This window comes from Andrographis paniculata, unplaced genomic scaffold, assembly GCF_009805555.1.
Source record: "Andrographis paniculata isolate CXL003 unplaced genomic scaffold, ASM980555v1 Contig21END, whole genome shotgun sequence".
Classification (NCBI taxonomy): domain Eukaryota; kingdom Viridiplantae; phylum Streptophyta; class Magnoliopsida; order Lamiales; family Acanthaceae; genus Andrographis; species Andrographis paniculata.
The window spans coordinates 1,815,059-1,833,292 of record NW_026137502.1 but is presented as its reverse complement, the minus strand read 5'-3'; the positions used below and the strand labels follow the sequence as shown (position 1 = coordinate 1,833,292).

Sequence of the window (18,234 nt, the reverse complement as noted above, 5' to 3'; positions counted from 1 at the left end):
AAAATTTTGTGGAAAATATTTTATAACACAATCTGAAAGGCAAAAATTTAACGAAGAAAATATAATTTTCAGGTGCATTTTTCTATTATACAAGTAGACATGATTATTTTATTTCATATTCAACGTCACACATTAAACAACAATCACATATATAAGGTATTTTAGTCATTTCTTCGTATAATTAAGTAATGCAACTTTATAATCATATAACGTGTTCTAAATTTATTTTAATAAAAAAATAAGTATTAAATGTGATGGACGGAAGTAAATTTTGAAGGTGATGTTGTTTAGGATTATATAATATATTTCTTATTTTGGGACATGTTTTATATAAACAAATTTAGATGGAATTGCGCACAAATAATATTGAGTGACATGTTTATGCACAAATAAATATTTCACTGATTAACATATGTCGAATTAAATACTTTTTTTGACATGATTAGAAATTTTTTTTTTTTTTTTTCATCGTAGGAAACCTGTTTACTCAAGAAGAACTCTTCGAATTTATTGGGATATTGCAAATACCCACAAAATTTCTGTTGATGGAGTGTGGATGTACAAACTCCAGATATGGTGATACATCAGGAAAGCTGAAAATTTATTTTGATTGAAAGATAGAAATCAAAGTCATGTGTGTAACAAATTACTTGAGAGGTAATTTTCAACACAAATACATGCATTTATATAACATTTTCATATGAAATTGCGCACCAAGAGTGCACATCGACATGTTTATGACCAAACAAATATTCACTAATTAAATATATTCCGAATGAATTGTTTTTTGTTACATTATCCTGTATTTTAAAACTTTATTTTATCAAACGAAACATGTTTACTCAAGAACTCGTCGGCTTTATTGGAATATTGTAAATCGTCACAAAGTTTTGGTGATGGAGTGTGGATGTAAAAACTCTAAATATGGTGATACCTTAGTGCATCTCCAACCACACTTTAAAATTGACGTTTCAACTGCATTAATGCCGCCGCCATGCTCCAATCGAACGCCAATTTCAACACCATTTTTGGTGTTTGCTACAGTGCAACACCATTTTTGGTGTTGCACTGTAGCATACGTCATTTATGGTTTGCTTGTTTTATATATATATATATATATTAATTTTTAAAATTATAAATTTGATTTATAAATTTAATTTTTATTTTTTAGAATTTTAAAAAAATTATTTAAAATTATAAAAATAAAAAGTTGTTTAAAATTATAGGAAAAATTGAATATTTGAAAAATAATAGGGAAAAATGGAGTTATGGCTGGAGTAAAATTACCGTAGCAACTGCATATTTGGACATGGAATTGATGGGTTGGAGATAGGCTTAAGAAATCACAAAATTTACTTTGATGGAAGAATACAAAAAAAAAAAAAAAAATAAGAGTTAATTTCATTTTAAACATGTAATTTATATGTACTTTGGCTTTATGATTCTTCCACAATATAAAATTTTAACGAATAAACAATGATTTTGGAATATAACAATTGTCTTTGAAACAATGCTAAGAAGGTAATAACAAATATTTTTGGAAATATTACTCATTAGAATCAGACAAAAGAAATTGGAATTAAGAAAACATGTCCATATTACTACAAACAAAATTCATAGAAAAATAAATAGATTGAATATTAAATTTTCATGTTCAGCACGAAATCTGATCCATATAAACACTAGATCAGATGTTAATGTTAAAAAATATTAGTATATAGATTAAACAAAATTAAATTCTTAATTGTTTTATATATTTTTAATAAAATTAATTGTACGTGATCAAATATGATATAATTATTTAATTAACAATCAACTCATCAATGTGAATTTAACCAATAATAATTAATATTTTTTTGGCACAGGATATATAGTACCACATTACTTAATATATAATTATTAAAATTTTGTAATAATTTATTATATATGATTTTGTGGGCGTCAATCTTTGAATTTTAAAGACACATATAAAAGACCAATACGTTAAGCAGCTCACCGAGATAAATTTGTGCGCTACTCTTTATGCCATAAAGAGCGCAGATTCATCGTCCGCACAAGAGACGACTCTAAGAATTACCAAAGAGCGTGCGCATCTGAAAACTGGAAATGCTCGGATATACCAAACCAAGAGTGAGTGTTATAACAGTAGATTTCGTAAGATTATTTGAAATATACAACATGTGATATCTTTATTCTATTATATATTTAATCCAAATTGGATGCAAATAAATGACGCTTGATGATATTGTTTGGATTTTTGGAATAGATTATCTTATGATGCTGCTGAGGAGAGGGAAGGCCGGAAAGCCGTGTGTGATGGTTGTGACATGTGCCGGTTCGAGGATTGTAATTGCCCGGAATGCGCCAATTTCATTTTAAACATGTAATTTATATGCATTTTGTCTTTACGATTCTTATACGATAAGAAATTTTAACGAATAAATAATAACTTTTGATTGAAACAGTTGTATTTGAAATGATGTTAGAAAAAAAAAAAAAAAAAAAAGTACTAACGAACAATTTTAAAAATATTATTCAAAAGAATCAGAAAAGGATAAACTACAATTAAGAAAACATGCCCCTATTGTTACAAATAAAATTCATAGAGAATTAAATAGATTGAATATTATATTTTCATGTTAAGCACGAAATCCGATCTATATAAACACTATATTAAATGTTAATGTTAAAAAAATATTAGTAAATATTAAACAAAATTCAATTGTTAATTATTTGATATATTTTTTAAGAAAACTAATAGTGATTAAATATGAGGTAATTATTTCATTATTTAATTTACCAAATCACACCAATGTGTGAATATATTCAAAAATTAAATTTAATACACAAATAATGTGCATAGGGATAATAAATCAATTCATTGGATATGAGATTAAGAGTTTGTTTAGTTGTATTTTCTCTCATATATTTTCACTATTTATTTATAGTAATTTAATTTTTCTTCAAACAAACCGAATACTTACCAAATAAACTCTAAATATTTTGTAGCGGACGTCAATCCCCCAGATATAAATTTTTTTACTCCGGGATTAACAAATATTTTCACTTGCATAAACCTAATGAAGTTGGCCTCTTAATTCATTTGGCTTTGCCGATTTGATTACAACATAAAATACTTGAATTTGTGACAAGATGATGGTAATAATAATAATAATAGTCGTATTCATCCCGTGAGGCTTCAAGTAATAGTTGTGTGCGATTTATTGTTTTATTGACTGTTAGTTTGCCCACGGCTTCGTCCCATAAGAGAAGTACAAGCTACTATATGTGTCAAGTAATAAGATTGTCACGCTACAAGAAAAAATCATTTTTTGTACAAAACCTTTTTGTCTTTAAATCTATTTTTTCCATTGCTAATGACATTAGAGACGAAATTAGTAATAAAATTACGTTAGCTACGTGAACTTTAGGGACGAAATTCTGTTACAAATATATTATTATTTTGTAGTGCCATGTCAGCAATCGATCACTACAACAATAATATCTCTCTTTATCTTTAATACTAACTTAACAAGTTTGCTGACAATCTACTTCTCTAAATACATCTTATAAATGAATCTTTTAAGCTCATGTATCATGCACATTGATTGAACTAGAATAGTCATTTACAGAAAGTATTTTTTATTTTAGTAGGTTAATTAAATTAATTTATTAATATAATAATAAAAAATTGAAAAATAAAAAATAAAAAAGACATACATAAACACGTCCTCGATGTTTCTACTGGACTCTACCTTCACATTTTTGGTTAATAATCCTCACATCTGACTGATTGTGCTGTTTGTTTTGTCCAACTTTACTATTTTATTTTCAAATAGGTGACACTAATAATAAATTGTGTGCATTGGCTTTTTATCAATAGATATGAGTTCTAGAGACAACACGCGCTTATTTTGAGAGTTGTCCACCAAATATATTTATTACAGATTTTGTTGCAACACAGATTTTTTGTACTGCGATTTTTCGTAGCGGTCAAAATCCGTAACAAAGTCGACACAAAAATTTATTTTGCACGAAAAATGGGTTTTGGTTACAAATATTTGAACGTTACAAAAATATTTTTTTTTTGGTAGTGAAGAGAGGAGGAAAGTGATGACACTCCCGATGCAAGTGTCGATGATCTGGGCGACATGTGGAGTGAGCAGTGACGGAACCAGCTTTGCGGCTTCGGAGGGCAAAATTGTCATGTTTATTTGTTTCGTCTTTTTACCGTTTATTTTTAGTTTCAACCTATTTCGAACATGTTTTTTATTTGAAACAACCATTCGATTGTTAGTGTTTACAAAAAATAATATAAGAACTTTTTCGTCGATTCATTTCTACCAACTTAATGTCATCTTAACTTTTTCAATTTTCATTAATACTATAATATGATTGTGAAGAAGAAAAAAAATGAACAGAACAAAAAAAATTGTAGGTCATTACAAAATATAACAATATTTAAGATAAAATATTTTATTTTTTATATAATATATTTATAACTAAAAAATTAGATATTATTATAAATTAAAATAATAATAATATGAAGGTTTATGTAGAGTATTAATCCTAAATTGTCCTAGAGGCTTTCATATTTACATTATTTTTGACTTGTTGCAGGATGTCTTCAAAACTACTCACCACGAGAAAGAAATTATGGTGATGACGAAAAAGAGTGTGAACATTCTTTTATATTCAAGGATGATATTGGCGATATTTGTCACATTTATGGGATTATTAAAAGACGAATCAAATCAATTATCGAATACATACAATTTCCCCAAGCTCTGGTTTTTCATTCACTATGCAGTTAGTTTTTAGTTTCTTAGGATTCTGTTTACTTGCATTTTCGAAATTTCTTTCACGCTACTTATCCAAAAAAAAAAAAAAATTCTAAATTACGTTTTCAAAACTATTTTTACACTATTTATTGAATTTTCTTTTCAAAAAGGCATGAAATATAGGAGGAGGATGAATGTTTTTGACAAAAGAAATTGTTAGGATAGCAAGTTCATGGTTAATTTTTCGATCATGTTGGTGATTTTATTTATATATATAATGGATGATAGTACAATAAATCTAGTCCATTATTTGGAACTAGAAGACTTTAGAGTATCTAAATAGATAACGAAAGTTTATAAATGCTCGACGAGATTACATAATATATTCGTTGTATTTACTCATTATTTCAGGAGCAAAATAGATAGTACGAGGTGATTTATAATAATTATATAGAAATAAATAGTACAACTAAATATGGTTGTACTTGGAGACTGACATTAATAGATTATATGTAAGAAGATTTAAATCTAAGTATCCCTATAAAATATTATAAGTAATAATAGTTAATTACATTAGATAGTAAAAAATAGTATAAAAATAATTTTGCTTTTTTTTTTTGGTAAAAATAATAATGTAATGATACAATATGATATTTTTTGAAAAACAAATATATGATTTATAACTATTAAAAAAATGATTATTTTATAATAGGTTAATTTAAAAAAAAAAAAAAAAAGTATCCAACATTATTTAAATCAGAAGTTAAAACCTCCAAAATCAATAAAATAAATACACCCCTAGAGACACTGCGTATAAACAAACACCTTCATCAAACTTATTACCAAAGGTTCATCATGAAAGGCATCCATCCATGGCTGATGGCTCCTCCTCCTTATTCTTTCCACAAAAACAAACCAATCCTTTTCACAATTTGGAGGCCAGTGGCTCTCCTTGCCTCTCAGACAACATCAGCTCCCGCCGCAAAATCTTTCCGGCAGCCGACTTCGGCACTGCGCCGACGAACCTCACCCCTCGGATTTTCTTGTACGGCGCCACCTGCCTCGCCACAAACTCCATCACTTGATCTTCTGTAAGATCGTCATTCCCTGCGCCTTTCACGACGTACGCTATAGGTATCTGCCCTGCTTCTTCATCTTCAACTCTGCAATGCATCCACAATTGTATTTCAATGTATAGAATCGAATCGAATCAAATCAAATTTTATATGTAATGAATCGCAGCGCGCTTACGGTACAACTGCTGCGTCGACTATTCGAGGATGGCTTGTTAGCACTGCCTCCAACTCTGCCGGAGCCACCTGCATTGTTCGTCTCGATTGTTTGAAGACTATATAATATATAATTAATTAATGGTAAAATTGTTCACAACTCTCATTTGGTTTAGAAATTCAGCGTAAATCTCCTTTACTTTAAAAATTGCATGGCGCTTCCTTATATTTTCAAAAATGTTGCATGGAACGCCTATGTGGTTTCGAAATTCAGTGTAAATCCCTACTTTACTTTAAAAATTGCACGGCGCTTCTTATATTCTTAAAAATGTTTGCATAAAACTCTTATGTGGTTTTGAAACTTAGAGTAAATCTCCATTTTACTTTAAAAATTGAATGGCGCTTCCTTATATTTTCAAAAATATTGCATGAAACTCCTATATAGTTTCGAAACTCAGCCTAAATCCCCACTTTACTTTAAAAATTGCATGGCTCTCCCTTCTATTTTCAAAAATGTTGCATGAAACCTCCTGACATGCAAAAACTATAGATAGGAAATTATCTTCTCATCACACAAGGTGGTGGGGTTTCATACAACATTTTTTAAAGTACAAGGGGCGTCATGAAATTTTTAAAGTATAGAGATTGTACACTGAATTTTGAAACTACTGAGTTATGGACAATTTTACCTTAAGTAATTATGTAATTTTTTATTACTTTAAATTTTTAGGTGAGATGATCGTTTAATTTAATATTGTCATGCACCTGATAGCCATTGTATTTGATCAACTCCTTTATCCGATCGACGATGTAGACGTACCCCTCGTCATCAAAGTAACAAAGGTCGCCGGTTTTCAGCCACCCCTCTGGATCGAACGCCGCATCGTTCGCCTCCTTGTTTCCGAGGTACTCCTTCATCACGGTCGGGCTCTTTAGCCACAACTCTCCTTCCCCATACGGCGGAAGCGCCGCTCCCGTCGCGGGGTCAACCACTTTAGCGCTAAAAGACGGAAGCAACCTTGCTGACGAACCCGGCCGAGATTTCGATTCTTGATCCGTGGCGAAAAAAGTAGTCGCTCCACAGCTCTCGGTTAACCCGTAGCCAGTCCGGAGCTCGACCCACGGGAACTTCTTCCTGAATGCCTCGGCGAGCTCTTTGCTCAACGGGGCAGCCCCCGACCCCATCCGTCGCAACGACGACAAGTTGTGCGATCGGCTGTCGTGCTTAACCAGCGCGAGTATCACCGGCGGGACTGCTGGTATGTTTCTGACCTTATGCTTCTGTATAGCCTCTAACATTTCCTGGAAATCGTACCGCCGCATTACGACGGTCGTGCTGCCGGTGCAGAACAGTCCGAGCCCGAAGAACACGAGACCGTAGATATGGAACATCGGGACGAAGCATAGGAACACGTCGTCGTTAGATTTTGACTGTTCCATCGACCACTTGAACATCGTCACGACAGCAATGAAGTTCGCGTGCGTTAACACGACGCCTTTGCTTGTCCCGGTAGTCCCCGACGAGTAAAGTATTGCTGCCGTATCCGATTGCCTCGGCTTTTGCTCTGCCGGGATGTCTATCGGTTCGCAATTCTCGATCAACTCTTCTACCGAGAGGTCGTTTCGGCGATCGTCATTGACGGTAGGTCCGGTGGTCGGGAGCACGGGTAGACCGGTTTCCGACAATTTGTGCATCTCTTGGGGTGCGGCGATCGCTAACTTTGCGCCGGAGTCGCGAGCTTGCTTGGCAATCTCCGCCGCCGTGTTGAGCGGATTCGCGGTGGTTACGACCGCCCCGATGGAGAGCACGGCGAGGCACACGACGGGGTACGTCACCGAGTTGGGCGACAAGACGAGAACGACGTCGCCCTTTACGATGCCAAGGCAAAGGTGCAATCCGGCGGCGAGGGAGGCGACGGAGCGGGCGACGTGAGCATAGGTGACCCGGTGGCCGGTGGCGGAGTCGATAAGCGCGACTCGTGCTTCGGCCAGCTTCGACGATGGAAAGTGCGACAATACATGTGTAGCAGCGTCGAGGCGGGGATCGGTCGGGATTTTCGAATGGTGGTCGAAATGAACGAGGGAGGAGTAGATTCCGGTCTGCGGATCGAAGCCGCTCCTTGTGGCGGCGCCGCCGCCGGCCGGCGGAGGCGGTTTTCCTTCCGGTGGAATGGCCATTGATGAATTGTTGATTGATGTATGTGTTGCATGTTGTGTGCGGGTAATAAATAAGGTTTCAATAATTAATTGATTAATTAAGTGTAGAATTAGAAAGAGGCATACAATACACACTCATCCATGGACCATGCAATGGATGTAAATTGATTATTTTATTTAAATTGATTATTTTATTTAATTTTATTTTGGTTGGCGGCCGGCCGGCCGGGGTAGGGGTAGGGGGTAGGGGTAGGGGTAATGTAACGGGAAATGTTGGTTATGTTTTGTTGCATTTGGACAGTGAATATTTGTTTATTTGTATCTGTGGATTGTTCGAGAAGAATATTGACAATTTCTACTGAAAGTGGATCTGTCTGTTGAAAAGGTTGTTGGGCTTTGAAATCTCCGATGATGCTGTATGTTATATTACGCGATGTGGACTTGAATGGCAACGCGGTTTGGATACACTCTATACTAGATTGCAATTCAATTTATTTAACTGAAATTCGATTTTTTTTTTAATTTATTATAATTTTATATACAAATTTTGAAAGTTTCAATTTAGAAATTTCTAAAAATGTGGTTAGTGTGTGGTATTTTTGGTTTTTTTTTTTAAATTTATTTATTATTATGTTTTAATTTTTAGTTAAATTGTAAATTAAATACTATGCTTTGTAAAAGGCCGGTGTTTTTTTTTTTTTTTCACATTCTTTTACAGTCATTTTTGTTTTTCGAAAATATCAAATCAAATAATAATTTTATTTTTATATTAGAGTACTATTGTATTTTTTTACATTGAAAATATCACATTATACCTATTTACATCATATCAAATATCTATGGCGGGTTTATGAAGTCCGCGGACTATGCGCCTGCTCGGGGTTATTCAAGCATGGATTGTGACAGTATTGATCGATAGTTCGATAGTGGTGCTAGCCATAACTTTATATCATCTTCCTTAGTGGATCGATTTGCGACTACAACCCAACGTACAGGAAGATTTGGAATTCAGTTGGGGGATGGACCACTACCAGAAAATTAGGCTATAGTTGCGGTAAAAAAGTCACTGTTTTAGTACAAATTGGTGACTTTTTACTAAAAAGTCACGGAAAAATATACGGAACCATTTCCGTTGAATTTTGCTAGTGACTTTTTTTAAGTTGTGACATTTTTGTAACAATAAGTTATAGAATAATATTATGACATATCCGTGACTTTATATAACAATAGAAGCTGCAACAAAATTTCATGAATATTTTATAATTGTGACATTTTCGTGACAATAAGTTACAAAATAATACCATTACACTTCTGTGACTTTATATTAACGAAAGCTGTAACAATTTCGTGATTTTATATTTTTGAAAAAAATAATAATTATATTATAATTTTTGTTCAATGCAACCACACACGATTATTTTTTTTTAAAGACTTACACGACATGTCATGTCAACTTAGCTATCTACTCTAAAGTATTATTTTTGTTTGTTATTATATTTTAACTATATAAATATTATTGATTATAAATTTATCTTTTAAAAATATATACATATTTATTTCATATATCATCATGAATTTTTAACAAAAATTGAATAACTACGAACGATATTGAATAAAGATATTGAAGATGATTTTATTATTTTGTTATTACTTTGAATAGCTACAAACAATAATAAAAAAAATTTATAGTTATTTTCGTTACATATGCTGTGACATTTGATTTTAAAAAGTCATAAAAATTATACTATGACAATATCTGTAATAATTTAAAATGTTGGAAATATTTTGGTTATTTTTGCCGCAACTTAAAATAGTCAAGAAAAAATTTCGTGACAATTTTTGTGACGAAATAATCAAAAGACACGGAATAGAAATATCTTGGACATTTTCGTTACATAAGCCGTTATTTTAAATAGTCACAGAAAGTTGTTTGTAGTTTTTTCTACAAATATTACTTACGGAATAGTCAAAACAAAAAGTTGTGACATAAATTTGTCATGAAATTACTTTCCGTGACTTTTAATTATCATGGATTAAAATTTGCGACAAATTTCCGCAATTATCAACCTTTTTTCTAGTAGTGGACGGAGGCAGGAATCTGCAGGAGTGTGCCCGGGTATTATAGTCTCCTTATCCGAGTGCGAGGTAACCACCGATTGTTTTGTATTTTCACTGGGAGGGGTTGATATTATTTTGGTCATAGCCTGGCTGGCCACGCTAGGCGAAGTGCGAACCAATTGGGAAGCCCTAACGATGTCATTTGAGTGGAAATGGAAACGAGTGTTGCTGAAGGGTGACCAACTCTCTGAATAAGCTTGAAGATGTTAAGTCGAGTTCATGGTGCTGAATTTTGGGCAATGGTATTGGGGAACGAGCCTATGAGAGCCATAAAATCAAAGCGTGACAGCTCAAGGATATCCTGCAATAATTTACAGAGATATTTGAGGAGCCACAGGGTTTGCCACCGAGACGGCTAACTGACCATCGCATAGAGCTGACCCCCGAAACAAAGCTGGTGTCTGTTCGACCATACCGATATAGTCATATTCGGAAAGATGAGATTGAGAAATTGGTGGGCAATATGCTAATGGCAGGAAGTATTTGACCGAGCTTGAGCCCCTTCTCCAGCCCGGTTTTACTAATGAAGAAGAAAGAAGGAAGTTGGCGTTTTTGTGTTGATTACAGAGAATTAAATAAAGTAATGATTCCAGATAAATATGACGAATTGGCAAGAGCGGTCATTTTCTCGGAAATTGATTTGCGGTCAGGGTACCATCATATTAGGGTGGTGGCCTGTGACATCCACAAGACGGCATTCCGGACGCCAACGCGATAAAGATGAAATTATAATTAAATGGGTGGGACAACCAGACGATGAGACGACTTGGTTGACCGTGGCTCATTTCCCGCGTCAGTTTTCAGACTTTGACCTTAAGGACAAGGTGAATTTGAAAAAGGAATAAATTGTTAGAGAGCAACAACAAGATGAGCAAGGAATCGAGATGCAAAACGAAGAGGAGCCTCGCCCATTATTTCCTATTACTTATTTATGTGCATTTTTTTTAGATGTTACCAACATTTATGCAACATTATTTCCTATTACTTATTTATGTGCATTTTTTTTAAGATGTTACCAACATTTATGCAAGCAACCTTTACATAAAAACCATATCTTCCCCGTGAGAAAGAAAAGTATATATTTTTTTATATATAAAAATTGAAAGACACCACTCGATATGCGATGAAATTCATATATATATATATATATACATATACGTATATAACTGTTCGTTGTTCCTATACTCATAAAACTATTAGTGACCTGATATATATATATAAATAAACAGTACAAAGATATATAATACAAAAATAATCCATACAATACATTCTAAGATCATTTAACTAACTCACGGTATATAGACAAATTGTAAAAATTCCCGACAAAGAATAACAAAACATCGGAAGGAGAATGTCTGAAACTTATCATCAGAGGCAGCCACAGATAGGTACACACCAGACATACATACATAAAACGTAACATATATATATATATATATATATATAATATATATGCTTCAAGCATTACCCTCCCTATTCACAAATCATCAGCAGGCATCATTACCAGTAAATGCAAAAAAACCAAAAAAAAACACAGAACTTCACACATTGTCAAAACGCACCTTAAAACCCAATTTGGAGAAGATGAAGATGACGATGGCGATGAAGATAAAGATGAACATCAATTATCCTCTCCAGGTTTCATGAAATAACTTCCTCCACCTTCCCCTCCTCTTCCACTCGCTGTAGAAGCTCCAAAACGCTGCCGGCTTTCCTCTTCGCCCTGTCCGTACCGTTCTCCGACAACTCCTTCAACGCCTCCTCAGCCCCGAGCTCTTTCGCGACTTTCAGATACGGTAAATTTCCGACGCACAATGACCACAGTATTGCAGCCGCATTTTCCCGGTTGCGAGGCGATCCTGTCCTGATCACTTCAACCAAAATCGGGATCGGCTCAGCCTGGCCGATAGCTACCTTCCCCTCTTGATGGCTAGCGAGAATGGCCAAAATCGCGAGCGCTTCGTCAACCATGCCGCCTCCGGGATCCTTGAGCAATCTCATCAATGGTGGCACGATTCCGGCTCTGACGGCTCTCACCTTGTTTCCTTGGTAGATCGAAAGATTGAATATAGCCGTGGCAGCATCTTTCATTCCCCGGGGTGTGCCGTTGCAAAGCAGGTCGATCAGGGGAGGGATGGCTCCGGCAGCCCCGATTGCGACTTTGTTCTCGTCAACAACCGATAGGCTGAAAAGGGTCGCGGCAGCATTTTCCCTACCTTCCGAGCTTCCATTTTTCAGAACCTCTACGATGTCGGGTATTGCACCGGCATTTACAATAATGCCCTTGTTCGCCTCGTTTATTGAGAGGTTGAGAAGCGCCGTCACGGCGTGCTCTTGAGTCCTCGGATCAGGGGAGGACAGCAATTCAACTAATAGAGGAATGGCGCCAGCTTCGGCAATGCATACTCTGTTGTCGGCATTTCGTTTGGCCAGCAGACGGAGCTCGCCAGCAGTTGCTCGTTGCTGTTCGGGATTTCCGTTCGCCAGCCTCTGCAGCAAGGCTTCGATGGCAGCACGATCGCAGTCCGAACTGCCAGTTCCCGATTTTTTGTTTCGACTAGTTCCTTGGCTCCGTGGCAACTCGACTCCGTTGCTCTCACACCACATAGTGATAAGACTTTTCAAAACGTAGTTGGGCGTTAACGCAGTGTGCAGTAACGTCTGCTGAGTCTTGGGGCACGTCTTGTGTCCGGAATCTAACCATTTCTGAATGCAGAATCGTTCGTAAGTCTGCACGGGAAGCAAGCCAGAGAGATGATCGATATGAGCTCAAGAATACAAATATTTGTAAAATGAAGGTTAAATATACGAACAAAAACTCAAACCTGTCCGGTTGACACAATTACGGGGTCCTTCATTAATTCGAGTGATATGGGACAACGGAAGTCATCAGGGATGATAGGAGATCTGTGTTTAAGAGAACTCTTGTCCACATCAATCATATCCTCGTCTGGATTATTCGATATCACACAGTCCTTCAGCTTTCTGAGAATATACGACATAGTCTCCAAATACTCTGCAGAAAACCCTTCGGGAGTGCCATCAGATGATATGACCATTTCGTGAATGGCGAGTGACTCTTTCTTTATATCATTTATGGTTCGGAGATGCAGCTTCTCCGAAAGCCTTTGGAAAACTGCAGGGTCGGGATCGTCTTCCATTTGTGCAGCAGCTAAGTCCATTGCAAACTGCAAGTCCGGCGACTCCAGCCGACCTGTAGCTCTTTTAAATTGCGAATGTAGGAGTTCAATCTATACAACGACCAGGAAAAATTTGTAGTAATCAGTGAAAAATCCCTAGAAAAAAATCATAATAATAAATAACAACTAGCCGTGTTGAATCAGCCATAAAGTTCATCAGTTTGCACCTGTTCTCGAACCTCCTCGGGTATATCAAGATTGTTATACGGAACTTGATCTAATGCTTCTTCAATTTGTTTAGTCACAACTTCAAACTTTGCAGCAATTTTGTCAATTTGCAAAGCCTGTAACAAGAAACCGATTCGAGCACGCTGATGAATGATCAAAGCCATTATGTAACACACCATAATTGCAAAACAAAGATAACTATCGAATATTGCTTAGTCCTAGTAAAAACATAACTATTTATCAAAAGATTTCCAATCGATGTTAGAGCTTAACATTGTTTCCAAAATCATCATCATCGTCTTTAACCATCGAATGATCTCAAAATGGCTAGAATGTTGCCTTATTTCTTGATGATCGTATAGGAAATCATTGGTTTTGTCAGTAACTCAGGTTCGTAATCCATTCTAGTTATAGAAGCTAAGATCAATAAAACTCATTAACTTTCATACAAGCAATATAGTATGATGATATCAATTATAAATTTACATTATGATGGTTTTGTTTCGATCTTTGAAGCTCATTCATATGAGTTAACTTATCAAATTCCATTTTCTATAACATCATTTCAGGCAGTTTTCTAACCATAAATGATTTTTGCAACAAACGATTCTATGGCACAAAAATACTCTGTCTGCATTCAAAACCTTCGCAACTATATGATTATGAATGTATCCTCGAGCCTCAATCCATCTGATCAATGAACTGGGATGATCAACACCTTTCCCTGTTCTTTCAAGAATCAGAATGCAACTGCTCATCTCGTTTTAATCATTTTCCATTTCTGCTAAGTTCATCCCCAATTTTCACATTTCGCGATTTTTAAAACAGAAACTAAGAAACTTCTATATGCCAAACGACTTCAATAACAAAGAACTTCGTAATTAATCATCAAAAATACAACACAAAAATCGAAAAAAATAAAAATACCTGGAATATCTTGCTGCCTTCAAGGAGAGATTTGAGAAGCTCAAAAGCGGAATCGAGAGCGATTCTGAGAGACTCGAGGCCCTTAACGACGTCGTCCGGCAGCTCGTTCTCTCCTCCAGCTCCACCGTCTTTCAATTCCTCAAAGAGAGGGCTCAATAGCTTCACCCTTCTGACCAGATTGCAGAACATCTTCTTGGAGACGGCTCTGCAATCAGGCAACGCGGAGATAGTCGCAACTACATCACAGAGTTGACCCAGCAAACCCTCCTCCTTCTCCTCCGCCATCATCATCTCTCGAGAAAACGCGTGAGAGGCGCGCGCGGACGAATTAAGCCCCAAAAGTAGCTGATTTGGAGCGGAATATTGGTGGGGTGGGTGGGTGTAGACTGACTACAGGAAGTCGAGGAATTTCTGAAGTGAATTTATTGCGTTTGAAAGTTGGGGATGCGTTTTGTGAATTGGAGGAAGACAAAATCAATGGCTGCCTGCGGAAGGAAATGATAAATCTAATAAATGGAATAATAAATATGACTGGGAAGGAAGGAAGGAAGCTGTGGAGAAGGTCAAGTCGCTTTTGAACTTCTAAATTATATTACAGGTAAATAAGTCTTGAACAAATCATAAGCCCATCTCAATCTATTGTTTTATTTTAATTCAATAATAAATTTTGATTTTTATTCAAAAATTAAAGATATAATGTGCACACAAGCAATCATCATAGCATAATTTTAGAACAAGGATGCCCATTCTAAAATATTAATGTCATTATCGGCTATTTTCATTACAAAATATGCATGTTATATCTAAAGATTATAATCATCTACAATTTTAAGAATAATAACTGGAGTCTCACTACGATTTACATAGTTAATTGTGAAAGCCGTATGATAGTTTTTTTCATTTTCAATATATGCAACTTAAAATACTTAACATATTTCGAAAATCACGATATTCTCCAATATAAAGCAACATTTCAATATCATTAACATTAAGATGTTAAAGATATTAAGTTGAAAATATTTCAACGACTGCACGACAAAATCTCTTAATACTTTCCGTATGAAGATTATTATTTCATCCTCTTGAATGAAGAGTTACTCATATTGAAAAAATAATATTTGGTGAATATATGCTTGATGAATAAATATTGATTGGATGAATGCTCACTAATTTATAGAATGAAAAGTTTAGACAAAATTTAAATATATGATAATTATTTGAATAATATTGAATAAATCCAACAGAAATGAAGATAAATCCAATCCATCGGTTAAGATTGTTTTGACATGGATGAGTGGATTTTTATAATATATAATACCCCCTCTGTTCCATAATTATTATGCATCTGTTTGCTTTTTGCACGAAATTTTAAAAATATTAGTATTATATTTGGATGTAGTAGGAATAAAATAGAAACGACTAAAATAGTCTTATTAGTATTGTGTAATATAAAGATAATGATATTTGTGTAATATATTATAAATTGTAAGAGTATTTGTAATGTTAGATAGATAGTACAGTTACTAAAAAAACGAAATAGATACTTTGTTATAGAACATATTAAAATAGAAAAATGGATACTTTGTTATGGAACGGAGGGAGTACTATATAATAACTATTTAAATAATATAGATATTTATCCAACGTATGAAATAAAGATGAAATCTAAACGAACGGTTATGATTGCTTTGATATGAATAAGTACATTTTTATAATATATAATAATTATTTGAATAATATAGATATACAGATGAAATGAAGATGAAATTCAAACGAACAATACGGATTAGTCAAAGTTGGATGGTTACATTCATGACAAGAATTGATTGATTAGAATTTTTTTAAGAAAAAACAACAAAAAACCTCCCTGTGGTTTACCGAATCTACTAAAAACCCCCGTAGTCCTAAAATTTCAAAAAATCAACTCGTTGTTTGTAAAACGTTGCACACTCGCCCCCCCCTTTTAAATCACACTGACGGCGTTAAATTTTACTCTCATCAGACCGTTATGCCCTTGTGGTTCTCTCTCTTCTCTTCTGTTCTTTCTTCATCTCTTTTCCACAACCTCTTTCTTCCATTTCTTTTCTTCTCCAAATTCTTTTTCACACATCTTCTTCCTCAATTTTTCTCTTCTTCTTCTCCAATTATTTCTCTCTCTTCTTCTGTTCTTTCTTGTTCGTTTCATTCTTCTTCTCTTCTTCCCAACTTCTTTCTTCCATCTTCTTTTCTTCTTCAAATTCTTCTTCACACATCTTTTTCCTCAATTTCTTTTTTCTTCTTCTTCATCTCCAATTCTTCTTTGAAGAATAAAGAATTGGAAAAGAATAAAAATAGAAAGAAGATGATGGGTAGAAACGGCTGGAGTAAGGAAAAAGGAAGGAAGAAAAGAAAGAGAAGAAGGAAGAGAAGGAAAAGAAGGAGAGGAGAAAGAAGGGCTAGATACCGGTTTTTTTTTTTTTTTCTCCAGTTTTTTTTTCTTTTTCTTTTTCTATTTCCTTTTCCCCAATTTTCTTTCTTCTTTATTTTTTCTCTCCAATTCTTCCGTACGCCGTTGCAACCAGAAGCAAACAGGTTTTTCGTTCTTCTTTCTCTATCTCTTTTTCCCCAATTTTCTTTTTTTATTTTATTTTTTCTCCCTAATTCTTCCGTACGCCGTTTCTTTCTTTCTTTCTTCTTAGATTGATTTCAAATCTTGATGTCAAATTGATTTTTTAAATTTTTGGGTTTGCTATTTCTGGGTTTTGTAAAACACAAGAAGAAATATTTCTGGGTTTGGTAAAATAGAAGAAGATCCATGTCCGGTCGATTAATTGTGATAAATTTGGGATCAGTGTCGAATTTGGTTGTATTTAACGGATTTTAAATAAAAAAAATAAATTGAGAGTAAATTCTGAAAGTATGGATAACAATAAGAAAAAAGAAGAATGAGGGAGAAGAAGAATAAGGAAGAAGAATTCATTAGAGTATTTCAGTAATTTTACACATAAATATATCACTTTATGGACAAAAAACCGCATTTCAGGCGCGTGGTATACAACCTCCGTTAAATCCTAACGGATGAGGGATTTTTTGCAACGTTTTACAAACCACGAGTAGGTTTTTTGGAGTTTTAGGACTACGGGGGGTTTTTCAGCAGATTTGGTAAACCACAGGGGTTTTTTTTGCTGTTTTGCCTTTTTTTTAAATATATATATGTATATATGTGTCAAATATAAAATAAATAATTGAGATTAGTCAAAAAAGTGTTCGATCCAATTACACGGTATTGTGAAATATAAATCAACATTTGAAATTAAGTTTTTCAATGGATAAGATTTGATATCTTTCCAAATTTTTTTTGTCTATAAATATAACTTTTCATCTTTTAAGTAATTGCACCACAACATCTCATTTCTCATTCTAATATAATAAAAGTTTATTAGAACAATTTTACAAAATGTCCATCCAAGGTGGTGGATATAGTTGTGATAAAGATGTGTTGCTATGCAACATTATTTAAATATCTCGCAAGATACAATTACCGAAAGGCAATATTCGAAAGATCAATTTTGGAATCAACCATACTAAAAATTCTAATTGGGAGATACCAGTGCAAGATCGGTACAAAATTGGATCCAAACTATAGAGAAAGCTATTCGAAAGTTACTTACTTAT

At 34.4% G+C, this 18,234-nt stretch overlaps 2 protein-coding genes across 2 annotated transcripts; both read right to left on the bottom strand.

Annotated features, from left to right (window-relative positions):
* Positions 1-5,598: 5,598 nt before the first annotated feature.
* On the bottom strand, positions 5,599-8,188 carry LOC127245033 (probable CoA ligase CCL5). The gene is made up of 3 exons (XM_051265677.1): positions 6,776-8,188; positions 6,033-6,100; positions 5,599-5,944 (listed from the first exon to the last, which is right to left on the bottom strand). The coding sequence occupies exons 1-3, from the start codon at positions 8,186-8,188 to the stop codon at positions 5,707-5,709; spliced, it is 1,719 nt and encodes a 572-aa protein (XP_051121634.1). The 3' UTR covers positions 5,599-5,706.
* Positions 8,189-11,497: 3,309 nt separating this feature from the next.
* Positions 11,498-15,087, bottom strand: LOC127244924 (U-box domain-containing protein 14). The gene is made up of 4 exons (XM_051265521.1): positions 14,581-15,087; positions 13,653-13,769; positions 13,111-13,536; positions 11,498-13,015 (listed from the first exon to the last, which is right to left on the bottom strand). Exons 1-4 carry the CDS (start codon positions 14,869-14,871, stop codon positions 11,927-11,929), a joined length of 1,923 nt encoding a protein of 640 aa, XP_051121478.1. The 5' UTR covers positions 14,872-15,087; the 3' UTR covers positions 11,498-11,926.
* Between the last annotated feature and the right edge of the window lie 3,147 nt (positions 15,088-18,234).

Excerpts from the sequence above, each read along its gene's own strand:
- LOC127245033 (XM_051265677.1), bottom strand. The coding sequence starts at position 8,188 with ATGGCCATTCCACCGGAAGGAAAACCGCCTCCGCCGGCCGGCGGCGGC. Across the intron at positions 6,101-6,775 it reads TCAAATACAATGGCTATCAG|GTGGCTCCGGCAGAGTTGGA; the intron begins GTGCATGACAAT and ends CGAACAATGCAG. Across the intron at positions 5,945-6,032 it reads GTCGACGCAGCAGTTGTACC|AGTTGAAGATGAAGAAGCAG; the intron begins GTAAGCGCGCTG and ends GATGCATTGCAG.
- LOC127244924 (XM_051265521.1), bottom strand. The coding sequence starts at position 14,871 with ATGATGATGGCGGAGGAGAAGGAGGAGGGTTTGCTGGGTCAACTCTGT. Across the intron at positions 13,770-14,580 it reads AAGGCAGCAAGATATTCCAG|GCTTTGCAAATTGACAAAAT; the intron begins GTATTTTTATTT and ends TTCTTGTTACAG. Across the intron at positions 13,537-13,652 it reads CCGAGGAGGTTCGAGAACAG|ATTGAACTCCTACATTCGCA; the intron begins GTGCAAACTGAT and ends GTCGTTGTATAG.